The following is an 18,568-nucleotide window of genomic DNA, read 5'->3' on the forward strand; positions in this document are numbered from 1 at the left end:
CAGCTAGAGCAAGGGTGTCAGACTCGGGTTGGTTCGCGGGCCGCATTAACGTCAATTTTATGTGGGCCGGACCATTTTAGATATAATATTTAGGTTTTTTTTATATAAATGGATTAAAAGAACTGGATTAAAAGCCCTGAATATTCTGGTTTTTTATAGATCTAAAACAATGTTTATTTTAGCTTTTTTAAAGATATTTTTAGATTTTACAAAATGATGTTTGAACTAAAAACACAGAAAAATGGATTAAAAAGTTCCAATGATTGATTTAAAAGGGGGAAAATCAGGAAATTGAATATACATCTATACTCTTCATTTTAATTTGATCCTAAAACAGAAAGTCGGCACTCATCATTTACTTTCCCGGGCCACACAAAATGATGCGGCGGGCCAGATTTGGCCCCCGGGCCGCCACTTTGACACCAGTGAGCTAGAGGAATATTTTGCACGGTGATATTTTTCTCTTGGCTTCAAACGGAGTTTGATGGAAATTGGCTGGGTTTTACCAAGAAAAATGTCCCTCTTTTAAACAAATATTAGCTTTTCTGGGAGTCCCTTTTTGCTCAAGCTTTTCTAGCCACATATTTGTTTACATGATTTTCATTTTGCGTTTAGCCTCCAGCTTTCCCGATGGTGGAGATTCTCCAATGTTTGACTTTGTAGCGCTTTAAAATTCATAGAATATATGTCCCCCTAAGTCCCGAGTGTGGCTTCCAGCAAAACACACACTTTGCAGTATGACCTTTTAGGACACAGCACCTAAATAAATAATAAATGCATGTTTTCCCAGCCGTACAGGTATCGAACGGAAGCCTCAGATTTACGACGTCATGAATACAGAAGCGAGAGGCTCTCGCTATAAAACATAATAAATAGCGTAAAAGATCGTTTGTCTTGTCACGACTGAGATGTCAAATGCCGCTCGCACTCTATAATGGCTCATCTAAACTACCATCCATCATTTTACGGACTTTAGCTACTTTTCTCTAAGCCCCCCTGCTCGTTTAGGGGGTCTTCTGACACCCGCCGGATCTTCATGACGCTTGGTTACAATGTTAGGATGAATTGGACATCAATTAAATATCAGTGAAGCATTTTTTCAAATATTTTGAGGACCTGACGAGACGCGTTAACGTCAACTCGGTTTCATGTGGGCCGGACCATTTTAGATATATTTTGATTTTTTTATATATAAATGGATTAAAAGAATTGGATTAAAAGCCCTGAATATTCATTTTTTTATAGATCTAAAACAATGTTTATTTGACCTTTTTTAATATATTTTTACATTTTACAAAATGTTTTTTGAACTAAAACAGAAAAAATGGATTAAAAATGACAATTATTGATTTAAAAGGGGGAAAATCAGAAAATTTTATATACATCTATATACTCTTCATTTTAATTTGATCCTAAAACAGAAAGTCGGCACTCATGATTGACTTTCCCGGGCCACACAAAATGATGCGGCGGGCCAGATTTGGCCCCCAGGCCGCCACTTTGACACATGTGCTTTAAATAAATTGTATTCTATTGAAACCAGATTTTAGGACTAAATATCCTGGTGTATTATTCGAAATGCCACCAATCAGCCGTTTATCGACGTTGGGTGTGAACAATAAACGATACTTAACTGATTCCGATGACGAGGGTTCGAACCGGCGCTCGCCGCAGCAGTCGGGCTTCCTGCGAACGCAGGAAAAAAAATCAGCTCTCGGCAAATGGAATCCAATTTCGTAAAGAAAAGGGGCCGTCTTTTAATACGAGGCGCCTTCATTTTCTTGTCTGTGAGAGTGCAATAAGCCAAAGAAAATTCTCATTATGTCGCTTGGCGGTATTTTAGAAAAAAAAAAACGCTCATCGGGAAATCAATATCGCGGGCCGAGGCCGGGATTAGGGGGGAGGGGGCTTTGGGGGCTGAGGAAAAAAAACAACAAAAAAAAAGGTCGGCTGGCGTCAGAAGGGCTTTTATAGTCAACTTGATTAAAAGAAAATTGCTTTCAAGTTCTCTCGGCAGGCCAGGAGGGGGAGTGGGTGAGCGCTTTCATGCTCTTTCATGCGCTTGAGTTTCACAGACGAGGCTCGGGAAAACAAGATGAAGAAATGCGTCAAAGCGCCCCGGGACAACTCGCGCGGTGCGCCGTAGCGTAGCCTAGCGTAACGTTTGCGCCGCCGTGGTCGTCAATACATTTGCCTTGCGCTTCTCCAAAACATTGATTGGGTTTTTTGCCCACCTTTATTTATTATTTTTTGGGAAAAAATATCGACTCAAAGTTAATATTCCTTTTTTTTAGCCTTTTGCCACACGGGCAATGTTCCCTCTAAGCTGCGTGCGTGCGCAATTGCGCACTACTCTCGTCTTCTCTATGCACAGCAAATCATATGGAGCGCACAAAATAAAATCCCTTTTTTTTTTTTGCTGTGAGGCCGACGCGTGAACCACTCATCCGCCGGGCCGCCCATTCATAGATATTAATCATTACATTTTACTATTACTAAATCATTTATGTGTAGTAGACATACACCTGCTTATGGCAGGTGTGATACTGGTGTGTGCCCATAGCGAGCAATGATGATGTTGCTCAGTGTGCTCAGGGAGGTTGTCTTTCTGCCCAGACAAACAAAAAAATTAGAGGGAACATTGCACACTGGTATTTCTCATTGTATTTACGGAGGAAAATGCAGGAAAATAAATGGCGGTCAGGCAGGAGAGTGCAATATTTGCAAGCTTGCCGCGAATTCACATGACAGGAGCATCAAATTCAAGGACTCCTTCATTTTCCAACTGTCAAGAATCGGCAATTTAGTCCCTCTTGAAAACAAAATGACAGCGCCGCCCTGTTTTTTCCCCTCAAACGTCGATGCAATTGCCTTTTTAAAAGGATGGACTGACTGAGTGCCAGTGAATAATTCAACTCCTATCTTTTTTTTCCCTCCCCCCTTCTACTTCAAACTGGCCTTTAGTATTTTAAATATGATTGTAAATCCATTACTACGCCAGTTTAAAATTTTACAACCGCTTTTAAAGAATTACACCGAGGGGAAGATAATGGACTGTGACTAACAGGTGCTTCCGGACCGTTAATCTGCATCAAAACGCAGATTTATTAGCACATTTCCGCACTCGTGACCTTACAAATAGTCATTTGCAAATGCCTGAAGCCGGTGATACGGCACCCCGATGCACTATCGGTGCTTACCAGAGCCTCGCCGTCGCTTCAGACTTGTGGTGGTCTTCATCTGGGAACTGGCATGTGGTTGCTGGAAAGAAAATGAAGCAGTCATTCCTTGCGCCCTCGTTTCAAAAGAATGGTAGACATTTCTGGTCGCAGAGCTAAGCTAAGGAATGGTTAACCATACGTCTCAACCTCGGCCAATTGCTTCCCTTATTAATGTTAAAATAAAACGTACAAATGCAACGCGGCACATATTTACTCACATAGGGCGCACTTAAAAGTCTAAAGCAAGGGTGTCAGACTCGGTTGGTTCGCGGGCCGCTTTAACTTCAATTTGATTTCACGTGGGCTGGACCATTTTAGATATAATATTTAGATTTTTTTTTTTAATAAATGGATTAAAAGAACTGGATTAAAAGCATTGGAAATTCAGTTTTTTATAGATCTAAAATAATGTTTATTTGAGCTTTTTTTTTTAAATATATTTTTAGATTTTTAGAAAATGATTTTTGAACTAAAAACACAGAAAAAAATGGATTAAAAATGACAATTATTGATTTAAAAGGGGGAAAATCAGGAAATTTAATATACATCGATACTCTTCATTTTAATTTGATCCTAAAACAAAAAGTCGGCACTCATTATTTACTTTTCCGGGCCACACAAAATGATGCGGCGGGCCAGATTTGGCCCCCGGGCCGCCACTTTGACACTTGTGATCTAAAGTTTCATCCAAAGTGGATGGGGTTCCCAATCAGTTGGTGTCCCTTTTTGTATGCACTAAATTCAAGATGTATGGCGCTGACAGCTTGACTGTCTGGGTACATTGCTTGCTAACACGCTATATTTATATAGTGAAAAGATAGATGGGTGAAAGGGGAATGCGTGTGTGCATATCATGCTTAAATTATGACAATATTAGCAGTCGACAATGATGTTTTCAGTGACCAAGACGCTCCGGATTAGAGTCGAAATGGGTAAAACCAGATCGGTTTAACAAAAAAAATAGTTGTTATAGGGCGTACCCAATTTGAAACGATCCAAAATCGTATAAAATACGTGTAAAAAAAACGTGGAAGTTGACAGGTATGGGTAACATTGGGGTAAGGGGAGCGAGGGCTGATAACTTTACACCGACCGACATCTTATTTTGGAAACAAACGATGCGCGACGGGGCTGACGGTGCTACTGACATGACATTAAGACGGAACATGTAGCCCCGAGAGGAGCACGCTGCCCGGGACGTGGCGGGATACTTGACTGAGCGTGCTCAGACGGGCGAAACGCACGCCCTGACAATCTCATCCCGCGCGATCGATAGCTGCCGGGGACCACGCGCCGCCTCGTCACGGCCCGGCGAACGCGCGATAGGCGGCCTTGATTTATGAGTCCGAGTCGAGACGGAGGCAGACCGTCTACCCGCCCCGCCGGTCTTGGTCTTCCCGGCCGGCGTGGCCGTCCTCCGTCCGCCCAACTGGCGACGGCGAAGATAAGATAGTCGACCTTGCTTCGAGATCGACGCTATCGTGTTCATCTATAGATAATCAATATATAGTAATGATAAATAAATAATCAATGAATAGTAATGGATCAATTCGTGGTCAACATAATAAATAAACAGTATAAGTACCAGTAATATATATTCTATATATATTATATATATATAGAATGTTTTTATTGTCATTATACAAGTATGACAATTTAAATGTAATATATAAAATGCAATATCAAAAGATTTTAATTTAAATATATTGAATATTTTCAGTCAGTTAAGGTGCTTATTTACTTTAATACTTTTGAATACTTTATAGCACGTGTCAAAGTGAAGGCCCGGGGGCCAAATCTGGTCCGCCGCATCATTTTGTGTGGCCCGGGAAAGTAAATCATGAGTGCCGACTTTCTGTTTTAGGATTAAATTAAAATGAAGAGTATAGATGTATATTCAATATGCTGATTCCCCCCCCCCCTTTTAAATCAATAATTGTCATTTTTTAATCCATTTTTTCGTGTTTTTAGTTCAAAAATCATTTTTTAAATCTAAAAATATATTTTAAAAAAACTAAAATAAACATTGTTTTAGATCTATAAAAAACTGAATATTCAGGGATTTTACTCCAGTTCTTTTAATCCATTTATAAAAACAAAAAATCTAAATATATCTAAAATGGTCCAGCCCACGTGAAATCAAGTTGACGTTAAAGCGGCCCGCGAACTTACCCGAGTCTGACACCCTTCCAATCCGATCCACTATCCAGCTATCAGTCATTTCTAGAATGCCGAAAGATGCTATAAAGTCGAAATGAAACTCAAATTGCCGAATTCTTTCAGATCGCTTTGACGTTCCCAACGAAAACTCGAGTTCGCAACCAAACGGATCGCTTCATCTCCAAAGGCTCCACTAAACCATCTAAACTAAGACCTCTGCGGAACCGATGAGTGGACCGCCTATACACATAAAACAGACTTTCCAGTCCACCCCAAAGACAGCCATCCTCCGCCCTCCTCCCGGGACGCATCAATATTCACGGGTCTGCCGGGTGCGTTTGCGCGTCGACTGTCTCATTAGCCTTTGATTCCCTGGCGCGAGAGCCCGCCGGCGCCGACAACACGCCGGCGTTTGAAGTACTCGCAACAGCTGCTCGCATTGATCTCCGTCCACTTTCTTATCGCGTGGGTCCGTGCCGCCCACCAATACACGCCAGGGGTACCGGCGCAACAGCTGGCGGCACATCGTCCCGTCGCCACCTGTCAATCATCTGCACGGCGGATGATCTTTGGCAGATTTCACCGCGGGAAGTGCCAGAAATTGGGCCTGGGGACCATTTTTTCGACGTGACCCCTAAACCAGATCTGAACCTTAGCGCAAGGATAATACGCTAGTCCACTCGATAGTCGCGCGGCGTTCAAGGGAACGTTATCGACGGCGCGAAGACCGAGAAAAAAAAATCAAGACTGAAGGAGGGAGGGATGGCGAAGAACCGCTTGGACGGGTCGATACGCCTGATAACATTATGGTGACCTTAATGGTACTAATGAAGAGAGCGCTGGACAGATAATCAGACCGCACCGATGCTCTATTAATGACTGCGGCGCCCCCAGGGATCATCATCGCATTTAAACACCCTCCAAAAATATATATATATACATTCTGCGAGTTGATTGAAGACTGACAAATGTCATTGGTTGACATTAGGATGAATCTAAACTGTTTTGTTGTTGTTCCTAATTGGATTGGATTGGATTGGATTGGATAACTTTATTCATCCCGTATTCGGGAAATTTCGTTGTCACAGTAGCAAGAGGGTGAGAATACAGACACAGAAAAAACATTTTAGACATAAATAGATAGGTAATAAGTAAGTTAATAAATAAATACATGAATAAATATATAAATAAATAAGCGTGTCTCTGAAGTATATACATATATATATATATATATATATATATATGTATATATATATACACATATATGTATATATATATATATATATATATATATACACATATATATGTATATATATATACATATGTATATATATATGTGTATATGTGTGTGTATATATATATATACACATGCATGTACATACACCCATACATATACATACGCACACATATATTAGCACACATATACATACATACATGCGAATAAAATGGATATCTACAGTCAGGCTTATTATTTTGAAGGAAGGAAGAGGGCATACCTCGGGGTGGACGTCTTTGCCGTAACTTGGGATGAACTTATTGGCTCGCTCGGGATGGGATGGGAGGGATGGCGCTCCTCCGACCTCGCCTCCTCTTTGCCGCTGTCTCCGCTGGCGTCTCACTATGAAACCTCGCTCTGATTGCGCTCCTCCTCCTCCTCTTTTTTTTTTTTCTTACTCCTCCCCTCGCTCACCCCGGCACCCCCTCTTTTTCTCCATCCCCGACGCCCCACCCTTCTGCTCTAACTTGACGTGAAAACTCGTGTTCTGCGTCGCATTGTTCCCCGAAAAGTGGCATTCGTTTGCAAACAAAATGTTGATTTGGCTATCATAAGTCGATCATTGAACCGCATTTTCCTTCCGGATCTTCCTTTTGCGGCTCATTCGATGCCATTGACGCCCAACGATGTCAGAATTTTTCTGATTTAGCTATTTTGAACGCATTACGTGGCTTTTACCGCCGCCGCTGGACCCCCCCAACGCATTGGAGTGATTCTTGTGCAAACAAATTGGACGTCTCTCTCCTCATGTTAAAATGCGGGTGCGGCGGAAAAAAACAAGTGATAAATTGTCAGTAGAATTGCAAAAAAAAGTGCAAAAGGAGGTTGGAATCTGCGACTAATGGGCTGAGAAATGGCGCTGGAATAAAAAAAAAAATGAAAAAAAAGGCGTAGGGCACTTAAGGTTTAGCAAAGTGCTCTGGGTAAAAATAAACCTCCCAGTTGCGCTTTGAGTGGGGGATAAAATTCTGTTGTTACCTCCCAAATTTTCAGACCAGATGACCGCCGGTGGATTCTATTCTTTCTGCGCACCCTCTCTGGCGTCAAGAGCCAGCCCTCCGCTGCCTCTGCCCCTGTTTCCATAGTGACACTTTCCCCGATTCTGGCTCCACATAATCAAGAGAGCCAGGGTGGGGGTTGCTGGGCTGGGCGGGGTGGGGAGGGGGGTTTTTACCAGGAGCCGGGGAGCTGAAGGAATGGCAAAAGATGAAGAAGATGAGGAGGAGGGGGGGGGGTTGAAAATGCAGGGGCAAACAGCAGCAAATAATGAACACGGAATGTCAATGACGGTTTGTCTGCAGCAAAACGCCACTCCGGGTTGGGATCGGGGCATTTTGGTAAGTCCAGGAATAAATCAAAAATAAAAAGGTGGCATATGGCTGACGTAATTATCGTGCTCATCAAACAACAGGGCGGCCACTTGTGCGCCGTGTCAACGCTCCCAGCGGCGAGGAGATAAATCATAGGATGTTGATCAATCTGAATATTAATGGCGATGCCGCTCAGCATGGGTGGAGATGCTGAGATGCTGAGATGCCTCCTCCAGTGGCGGAATAAAAGCCAGCACAACACATGTCATTCCTTTTAGAAAGGGAACAAAATGTGCTAAAAGGCAATGGAGGAGGAGCCTCAGTGACTTTTAGGCTTCTGGACGGATCGCCTTGGAAAGATGGCTTCCGATGTTTTTAGTTCCGAGAGCATCAAATCACTATAGTTATCTGAAAACCTTTTGTTAACAGATGTCTATTTAGCCTGTTGTTCTTCATTTTGGTCAAATAAAAAATTGCCCTCCAAAAAATGTAAAATGCGTAGCTTCAAATAAGATTATTATGGTCATTGTTGCTGTTTTGAGATGGACACGAGTTCTTGTAGTGAATTGGAAAGAGCGTACGACGACCCCGGACAGATTCTGGTGGAACTTTGAACATTTTCAAGTTTAGTCCATTCAAAAGACCAATTTTAGAACTCTTTCTTCATGAACATATATGAAGTACAGTGATACCTCGAGATATGAGCGTAATTTGTTCCGGGACTGAGCTCTAAAAACAAATACATTCGTTCCAACCGTCTGAGAAAACACCAAAAACAGGTTATTGGATTGGATTTTTTTTTGTTCTAATTCGTCATCTATTAACAAAGTAACACATAACTAGTGGTTTAATATTACTAAAATGTGTTTAATAGTACTAAAATTAGACAGATTTTGCATCGGTTAGAGAGGGAAGGGGGCTTTTTTGCACGGCAACGCGCTCATAACATAAACAAATGTAAATGAACTTGGATTACGATGCAGACACTCAAAAATAAGTTTAATCGAACCTAACACTAAACTTAATTCTAATTTAGTTTGACATTTTCATACCTTTCTTCTCCCGGGTTGGCTCTTTTTGCCCCGCCTCCACACTGACTTTCAGTCAATATCGAAGATTGTTTGAGTTTGTATTCCCTTCAAAATATTCCCAAAATGATGCACACAAATGTCCTCACAATAGAATAACGCACGACCACTTGCCAACGAGAAGTAGTATATACCCCTTTCGCACTGACTAACGGGGGAAAAAAAACACTGAAAACATGCAACGCTCCGCCCAGTGCTCGTAGAGACATTACAAAGAGGGATTTACGACCAGAGACGTTACAAAGAGGGAGTTGCAGGGAGAGAGAGACAGTGTCCATGATGTTCTTACCAGCAGCCTCTCGCGTCCACTGTCTGCTCGTATATCAAAATTTGTCTCGTATCTCAAGATAAATATTCGCCTGAAATTTTACTCGTATCTCGAATTTCTCGTATGTCGAGGTACCACTGAATACACCTTGTTTATGCGTCTGAGCCGGAACAACCGGTCCAGGCATTTAGCTGCCGGCATTGAACGTCCAGTACAGGTCACAGCTTCACTCTGATAAAGGCTCCATTATTTACTACCATAGGAGGCCATTTATCTGTTTTAGCTAACACTGCTCCCTTTTTAAACCCGTCTCCAAGAGGAAAGGGAATGATTGTGTCGGCGCGGATCATTATTTGGCCAAATTAATCACCGTTGGAAGGAATTATCGTCAGGCACCGGCTTTTCCGGCGTGATGGACGACGGCGGGCGTGAACTTTTTCACCGTCGATCGATAGCCCGGCTCGCGCCGGGGTGCGCGTGGCGCCGCTAGCAAGGTCAGCGTGGGCACGCGGGTGCTGATTGAGAGTGGCGATTAAAGTGGAATTTGCGCGGCGTGGATGCCAAGAGTTGTATTAATATACAATGTGCGCCGGGATGTCGCAGTTTGCAACCAAACGCGCTTTTTATTTGCAACATTGACCATTCGCCGTTGCTTTTACAAGTAGGCATTGGCATTTGGCACATCGTTGGCGCAACATTAAAATCTTCATTACCCAAAGCGGGCAAACAAAACGGGATAGAGCAGATCGACGCCGCCCAGTTTAACGTACGCAGAGTAATTATCATGCATATTTTATAAGGAGGGGGCAAAATAAACTACTTCGCAGTTGGCCGGTGAGAGATATCTGTAGCCGCACCTTGTTTTTGTCTGAATACCCGATACAACTGGGATTAAAAACCTTAAGAATATTTCATTGTTTATCTTTAGCTAACGACCACAGCTCGTGGGTGCCGTCCGTGTGATTGTTTGTATGCGTTTGTCCTATTGTGTCCCTCATGGCTTCCCTTGTGTGATCAAGTGTGTATATTTTGTAATCAACCCCAGACTGTCTATTTAAACCCTGTGTGTTTGTCGGATCGCCTGCCTTGTCTGCGTTACACTATTTCTATGTCAGGTTCCAGGTTTCTCATTTCCGCTTGTCTTCCATGTCAGGGTTGGGTTTGTTATTTAATTCCAAGTCGTTGTTATTTTCGTGACACTCCTGCCTTCGTTATTCCAATTTTTGTTAGAGCACTCCACGCCCTTGTCCTTAATTGCTTCTCCGCATTTGGGCCCTACCACTTCCCACGCTCTTAACCAATGTTCCTTCTAAGCTGCGCGCGTGCGCAATTGCGCACTACTCTCGTCACCTCTGCGCACAGTAAATCATATGGAGCGCACAAAATAAAATCCCCATTTTTTTTTTGTTTTAGCTGTGAGGCCTACGCGCGAACCACTCATCCACCAGGCCGCCCATTCATAGATATTAATCATTACATTTTATTATTACTAAATCATTTATGTGTAGTAGACATACACCTGCTTATGGCAGGTGTGATACTGGTGTGTGCCCATAGTGAGCAATGATGATGTTGCTCACTGGTACTGTAGTGGTAGTATGCTCAGGGAGGTTGTCTTTCTGCCCAGACAAACAAAAAATTAGAGGGAACATTGCTCTTAACGTAACATAGCGAACTTAACGTAACGCCTGCGATTGTCTGGCGTAGCCACCAGTGCCCCCTGCCACCTTTGTGAGGATAAGCGATTGGGAAAAGGAAGGAATTTTTCCACTACAGGCAATCTCGGTGTCTGGGCCTCAGCACTTTACAAAAGATAAAGATAATATCTGACTATATTTAAGCGGCATTAAGTGAATTCTCTGTCAAAATGGTTTGTTTGGATGCTTCCGAAGTCGACGCCCATTGAGCTGGTGGAAGTTGTCACTTATGTACGTTTGCGGGGGAAATAAGCCAAAGACAGAATTGGGTAGCGGGCTTCCATGGAGTAATAGCCAGACTACCTAGCCGAGCACAAACTTGTCTCCCAGATTTATGCCTGTCCAACTCCAAATCCCAATCTCAGCCTGTTAGCCATCCGCGGCTTTAGTTTAGCTGGCGGAGTGACTGACAGCCGGCTGATTGGGGAGCTGCGGATTCCGGCGCCCTCCAGTCGGATGCTGGAGGGATCGGACCAATTACCGCTCAAGGGCACGGAGGCGAGGAGCACCCTCGTCTTCGCGCCACAGGGACGGGGTGGGGGGGGTTTGGTAGATTACAGGAACTCCATCGGCACGACCGGGTCACGTTCAAACGTAATTTGGGGGGGCGGGCTTTCGGCGGCGGCGGCGGCGAAAAAGCCAACAATGGAAGAGTCGGCGAGGGAATCGGCGGAGAGCGCCGTCAGCGCTTTTGTCCCGCTTTATCAGCTCGTAAATACAAACAGAGTGAATTAATTAAGCGCATCGCGCTAAACACTTGACGCGCTCGTAATTCGTGCTCGTCCTTCGGGCTGGTGGTCAACCACCATTGACGGCGACGGATGTCCAATGGGAAAGAGCTTTTAAATCTGGGGTGTCAAGCTCAGTTTGGTTGGCGGACAAGAGCTCAAGTGTGTCGGAGCAGTTGAGCAAAATGTTAACTTATTGCTGCTATTTTGAATGGAAGGGGCGAATGAACGAATCGTCCCTTTCTGTTAAAATGGATCGGACATCTATCATCGTCAATAGTGGGCAATGGGTTCATTTTACATTGAGGACATTTGTGTGCATCATTTTGGGAATATTTTGAAGGGAATACAACAGCAAACAGCCCATCGATAGTGAACGTGAGGGTGGAGGCGTGGTAAACAGCTAACCCGCCCAGAACGAAGGTAAAAAAAAGATTAAGACAAAACTAGAATTCAGTTTTGTGTAAAGTCACATTAAACATATGTTTGAGTGTCTGTATATATTAATACAAGTTCATTTAAATTTGTATGTTCGTTTACAAGTGCGTTGTGGATAAAGTCCCCCCGTATGTCGCTGTCTCTACCCTCTGCGAAATGCGTCTAATTTTACTTCTATTAAACACATTTTATTACTATTAAACCACTAGTTATGTGTTACTTTGTTAATAGATGGCGAATGAGAAGAAATCAAACATTTTTTCCAATCCAATATCCTGTTTTTGGTGTTTTTTCAGAGGGTTGGAAAGAATTAATTCGTTTTTAGTTCATTTCAATGGCAAACGTTCGTTTGAGTTACGAGAAAATCGACATACGATCTCAGTCCCGGAACCGATTAAGATCGTATGTCAAGGTACCACTGTAGTTGATTTTGCAACCTGATTTGTTTTGGATGATTACATTGACTGCCCTATTGCATTGGCTGTGTGTGTGTATGTGTGTAGGGTGTGTGTGTATGTTTTTCCCTTTCATCTCCCGACTTCAGATGCTGCCGTCACCTTCTTCCATTATCTGGCAGGATGAAGTGTGACACACAAGGCAGATTGCGTTGAGAACAAAGAGAAGGATTCACACACACACACACACAGATACACACACACTCGCACACCTAGAGGATGAACGCGATGATCCTGACAACAGAAAGCGATAAAGGAATCGCGGTGGTTCCTTGAACTCTTGTGAAGAAGAACCATTTGAGGAGACAAAGGGAGTTCCATTGTCATAAAAAAAGAAGGGAGTGAGCACATCTGCCACGGTGCATTCAAGGACTTCAAATGGGTCCAGCGTTGCCGCCGTTTGCCGGCCAACCGCGGCAAACCGTGGCTGAGCTTTGAGAATATGGCCGCGGCCTATCAAGAGATGCCAGGAAAACCCCTCTGAGGATTTTTTTTTTTTGCAAGAAATCTAAATCCACTCGGTGCAGAGCAAGGCTACTCGCAATTGGCTGAAATCAAAGCGACACTATTCCTTGGCAAAGGAAGAGCGTGTGGGATAAAAGGGGATCTTTACAAGATGGTGTATATCCCAGATCAGCTGTTAAAATTCACACGACGACAGTAACGCTCTTTCCAAATCCGCTTCGAGCCGATCCGGCCGCTGTTTTACTGAAGCGCCTGTAAAAATAGTGACAAAAGACGAGCTAGCAAAGTGCACGGGAGCAGCCGGGCCTAATAGGAATCCATTACAATCATGTTATTTGGCTTAAAGGCTATTTTAGTATTTTTAGGTCATACTCCAAACTGTCAAGTATGGGAAAAGGAGAAAATTGCCTGTTTGAAATCCGTGTCCCGTCGAGGACAGAAGTGGCAAAGCATTAAGAGTATTAAGGGATTTTCATTTGTTGTGCTTTTTAGGAAATATTCCTGAAACGTTCCAAGATTTACAAGATTAACTCTGAAGAGGTTTCCTGTGTTTACAATTTCAAAAAGTGACTGCAGTCCTAAAACCACGGGTACTTGGACGATTCGCCGAAAGACGTTTCGCCGACGGACGTTTGGCCGACGGACAGTTCGCCGAACGGATGTTTCGCCGAAACGGGATTTGCGCGCTCGCCCCGCCCCCCGATCGTGTGTGTACAAGTTTTTCAACCTCGGCCCGCGGGCCATATACGGTCCGTTACTGATAACATTCATTTAGGAATAACAAGGGCATGCACTGCCCCCGGCTGGACATATTTCTAAATACAAGTATGTCTTACAATGTGCTGCCAATTTTTTATATTTTTTATTTTATCCTTGCGTTTAAAGTAGTAGCCATTTGGAGCTCACGCAGAACAGTATGTGACAGAAGAAATAGAGAAAATAAAGTAGTAGTAACAGTAAGTACTACTGTAATGAAATTGTAAATCCAGAAATCCTACTCCAGAAAACTTACACCAGCATAGAAAACGTTGAGATTAATCTTTGAATTAAGGTTCTCAGCAAATCATTTTGAATATATATTTCCTAAAATAATGGGAAATGATTTAAAATTAAACTAGAAGTAAAAGTGTGTTCCATGGCATTTTCAGGTATTGTTCTCCAAGTCCTCTAGTCTGTCCAAGGCACTTAGAATTTCACATAAGTCTTCTAAACGCAAGGATAAAATAAAAAATATAAAAAATTGGCAGCACATTGTAGTACGTTCTTGTATTTAGAAATATGTCCAGCGGGGGGCAGTACATGCCCTTGTTATTCCTAAACGAATGTTATCTGTAACAGGCCGTATATGGCCCGCGGGCCGAGGTTGAAAAACATGTACACACACGATCCGGGGGCGGGGCAAGCGCCCGAATCCCGTTTCGGCAAAATGTCTGTTCGGCGAACTGTCCCTCGGCCAAACGTCCGTCGGCGAAACGTCTTTCGGCGAATCGTCCGGGCACGAAACCACGCAATATCACCATGTGTTATGGAATCCCCATTTTGTTTTGCTGATCTCTTAAAATCAGATCACTTGAAAACATGGAGGTATCCCAACATGCAAAGCGGGGCCATCTGCCTCCATTGGGGAGCTGAGATTAGACGGCGTAGTAAACAGCAATTATAATTCATAATAATAAATGGACAACCCTGCGTGTAATCCAGAGGGGAGACGCAAATTAGTCAAACATAAACAATATTAATATTGCGGAGCTCTGTGACGGGGGGCCGCGTGCATCACCGCGGACGTTCTGGCGTAGTAGTGTCAAACATATGGCCCTCGGGCCGAAAGTGACCCGGTCCGGCCGGCGAGGGTGCTCTGCCGGATTTAGTTGCTCATTTATATGGTACGTACAGAATCAAATGTCTCATTTTTGGGAAAAACTATAAAACTTGAATTTTGTGAGTTCTGCTATTGCACTTTGCTCATTGTCAAACTTTCCATACTTCCAGTCAGAGGCCAGGGGCGGCCATATTGCCACAGACAGCATGTGATCTTGTGTGGAAGAATCAAAGAAGCCCACCAGAAAGGAGTGAAGCACCACCAGAGCAAAGACAGCCTTCAGTTCGGTCATACGCAGCTGGTAGGAAACAGACTTTGTTACCACTTGATTAATGCTTCGTTTTGTTTGTCTTTACTTTAGAACAAGGGTGTCAGACTCGGGTTGGTTCGCGGGCCGCTTTAACTTCAAATGGATTTCACGTGGGCCGGACCATTTTAGATATAGACATGATATAGTCGTGAAAATACGGTAGTTGGCGTGAATGTGGCCCACCCACCAAAGTGGGTTTGACACCCCTTGATCTAACACTATTGTCCGGCGACCAGGCGGCGAGTTTATCATCCCTGTAAATCTGGGCCACGTCGTAAAATTGAGATGGGTGAGCTTTAATGTCGTGGAAATGTGATGAAGAAGGAGCCAAATGGCTTATGGGATGTCAATAGATAGAAACTCATCAAATCAATTATTAATTACTGACTTCACGGGAAAATATTGTGTAATTAGATGGATTGGGTTACACTTTTTTTCCAATGAAGATGAATAACTTTGTGGCATATGTGTATGTGTATGTGTGTGTGTATGTGTGGCCTGCCTGACACTGTCATCAAATAGCCCCTTGGCCCCCTCTCCCGAATGTTTTTATTCTGTACTGGCCAGGCGGGGAAGTGGCAAACAGATGGGCATCCATGAATTATGGAAATGATGGGCTTTGATTAACCGCGCTGCCTTTTTTTTTTCCGGCGGATAAAAGCGACCTGGGAGCTGCCAAGTGGGGCTCATGAGCCACGCTGTCACTCAACTGAACAGTTTGGAGAAACATGGCATTTCCACACGCAGGCTTTCATTTAAATTTGGCTTTCAATCCATTTGAACCGAGATTCGAAGAGCTGTCAAATAGTTACAATCTTCTACAGTTTATGACGTCAGCGTTCATCAAACTATTAAATATCAAGTCATCGAAATGACAAAAATGGAAAGAACAAAACTAGCAATGTTTTTTTTTACAGCAATTTACATGGAGAAAAAAAGTACAGTGGTACCTCGAACGTACGAGCAATTCAAGATCGAGTAAAATTTCGGGCAAATATTTATCATCATTTTGGGAATATTTTGAAGGGAATACAAATTGAAACAACCCTCGATATTGACTGAAAGTAAGTGTGGAGGCGGGGCAAATAGAGCCAAGACCCGGGAGAAGAAAGCTATCAAACTTTAATAGAAAATTTGAATTAAGTTTAGTGTTAGGTTCGATTAAACTTATTTTTGAGTGTGTCTGCATCGTAATCCAAGTTCATTTAAATTTGTTTATGTTATGTTACGACCGCGTTGCCGTGCAAAAAGACCCTCCCTCGAAATCCGTATAATTTTAGTACTATTAAACACATTTTAGTAATATTAAACCTCTAGTTATGTTTTACTTTGGTAATAGATGGCGAATTAGAATAAATCAAACATTTTTTCCAATCCAATATCCTGTTTTTGGTGTTTTTTCAGAGGGTTGGAACGAATTAATTTGTTTTTAGTTCATTTCAATGGGAAACGTTCATTTGAGTTACAAGAATATCGACATACGAGCTCAGTCCCGGAACGAATTAAACTCGTATCTCGAGGTACCACTTTATAATGTTGGAAGTCGCCATTTTAACTTACCATTCCGATTCATTACGTTATGCTCAAAGTTTTGCGTTTTGACACGTTGTCAAAAATGTCAATTATTTTGAAGGTAGACAAACTTTGTCTGATTTTGAGTGGCAAAATGCCTAGATTTAGAAACAGTCTGAAGACCTGAAATCGATTGATTAATTTCTTTAATAGCTAAAAGCTATTGTCAAGTCAACTATGGAGAAGATATGTCTGCCCCTCCTCCAGACCAACAGGGGGCAGAAAAGAAAACCCAATCAAACTCACCTCACCTCATTTCCTGCCTGAGGTCATAGGTCATGAACCAGGATATAAATTCAGTAGTCCAGCCTTGAAAGAAGACAGGCAACAAAGGAACAAGAAAAACCCTTCAGACCCGATCACACGCAACTGCTAACCCTTTCAACAACCAGCTAACCCTTTCAACAACCAGCTAACCCTAACGGTTAGCTGGTTGTTGAAAGGGTTAGCAGTTGCGTGTGATGGGGTCTGAAGGGTTTTTCTTGTTCCTTTGTTGCCTGTCTTCTTTCAAGGCTAACCCACTGAATTTATATCCTGGTTCATGACCTATTTCCTATATCATGACAAAATTTTGAAGAAAGTAGAGAAGAACTCGACAGCTATTTTAGCGAGGAAAAATACATTGGGAAGAGCCGATTGGACGACGTCGGAGGAGGCCAATGTGTTCCGACCTCCGATCGATTTCCATTCACCAAGTGTTTTTTTTTTGCGACGGGATGACCATTAATTATGCAGCTCGTCCCAATCACGCTTTAATTCTTTAATTACTGTCATCAAATGGAGTTGGCGTGGCAAAAGTGTTTCATCAAAGCGCCTTTATAAAGTGTTTGATTTGGTTTGGAAGGGCTACCAATTATCTTTGCCTTGGCAGCGCAATTTGGCAGCGTCTCCATTTAGCGAGATGAAGCCACCGCCAACACGCGTCGGCCGCGTCTCGCTCTCTCGTAAATGAAGAGAGACAGCCTTATTCGCCGACCGGCTCGGCGAAGCAATTAAAAGGGAATTAAGGGTGCACGGGGAGGAATTGGATATGATACCCCGAGCCTATTTTAAATGTCAACGTTATTACAGTGTTGTTGTTTGGCGTCCCTTTGGCCGCCGCGCCCCTTCGCCGGGAGTGACAGCCCTGCCCTTACTTAATGAAGCCGTCTCCTCATCCTCGGGGTGATCTTTTTTGGGGTGCCCGTCATTAGGACATTGGGCGCCGACGCGCTAATGGCACCTGGGGACATTTAGCGCCTGAGGTCGCAAAGGCGCTACATTCTGGGAGTTTTACTTGGCTTGGCGGCCTACGTTCATGCTAACGAGAGATCCGTTCATTTCGACCTTAAAAAGGTGACTTCATTGGGTCTTCCCAGTTAAAATGGATAGGACACTTAGCGCCGTCAATGGCACTGAAAGTTAGTTTAAGTGAATTGGACCTCTAAGGTTGTCAGTGAGTCCATTTTGGGTCACTTCCTCGTCATTTTAGAGTCCGTTTTGTGTCACGTCCTCGAAATTTTGGGATGAGAGGGTGATGAGGTTGAAAACCTTGAACAATTCAACATTATCTTTAGTTTAAATTCATAGACAGGTCAAACCACAACTTTACGTTTAATAATCACATTTTAAAATAATTAATGACATACTATAAAGCAAGGGTGTCAGACTCGGGTTGGTTCGCTTTAACGTCAACTTGATTTCACGTGAGCCGGACCATTTTAGATATATTTTTTATGAATGGATTAAAAGAAGTAGATTAAAAGCCCTGAATATTCAGTT

General features: G+C 43.0%; 1 protein-coding gene across 1 annotated transcript in view; it reads right to left on the bottom strand.

Annotated features, from left to right (window-relative positions):
- The window catches only part of LOC144069267 (uncharacterized), a 40,079-nt gene extending 32,983 nt beyond the window's left edge, over nucleotides 1–7,096 (bottom strand). Inside the window, exons 1-4 of the mRNA XM_077594519.1 lie at nucleotides 7,080–7,096; nucleotides 6,878–7,037; nucleotides 3,201–3,261; nucleotides 1,635–1,686 (exon numbers count right to left, since the gene is read on the bottom strand). Of these exons, the coding sequence (XP_077450645.1) occupies nucleotides 1,635–1,686; nucleotides 3,201–3,261; nucleotides 6,878–7,037; nucleotides 7,080–7,096 (290 nt within the window). The remainder of the gene's footprint in view (nucleotides 1–1,634; nucleotides 1,687–3,200; nucleotides 3,262–6,877; nucleotides 7,038–7,079) is intronic.
- Nucleotides 7,097–18,568: the final 11,472 nt, after the last annotated feature.

This window comes from Stigmatopora argus, chromosome 23 (assembly GCF_051989625.1).
Source record: "Stigmatopora argus isolate UIUO_Sarg chromosome 23, RoL_Sarg_1.0, whole genome shotgun sequence".
NCBI classification, from domain to species: domain Eukaryota; kingdom Metazoa; phylum Chordata; class Actinopteri; order Syngnathiformes; family Syngnathidae; genus Stigmatopora; species Stigmatopora argus.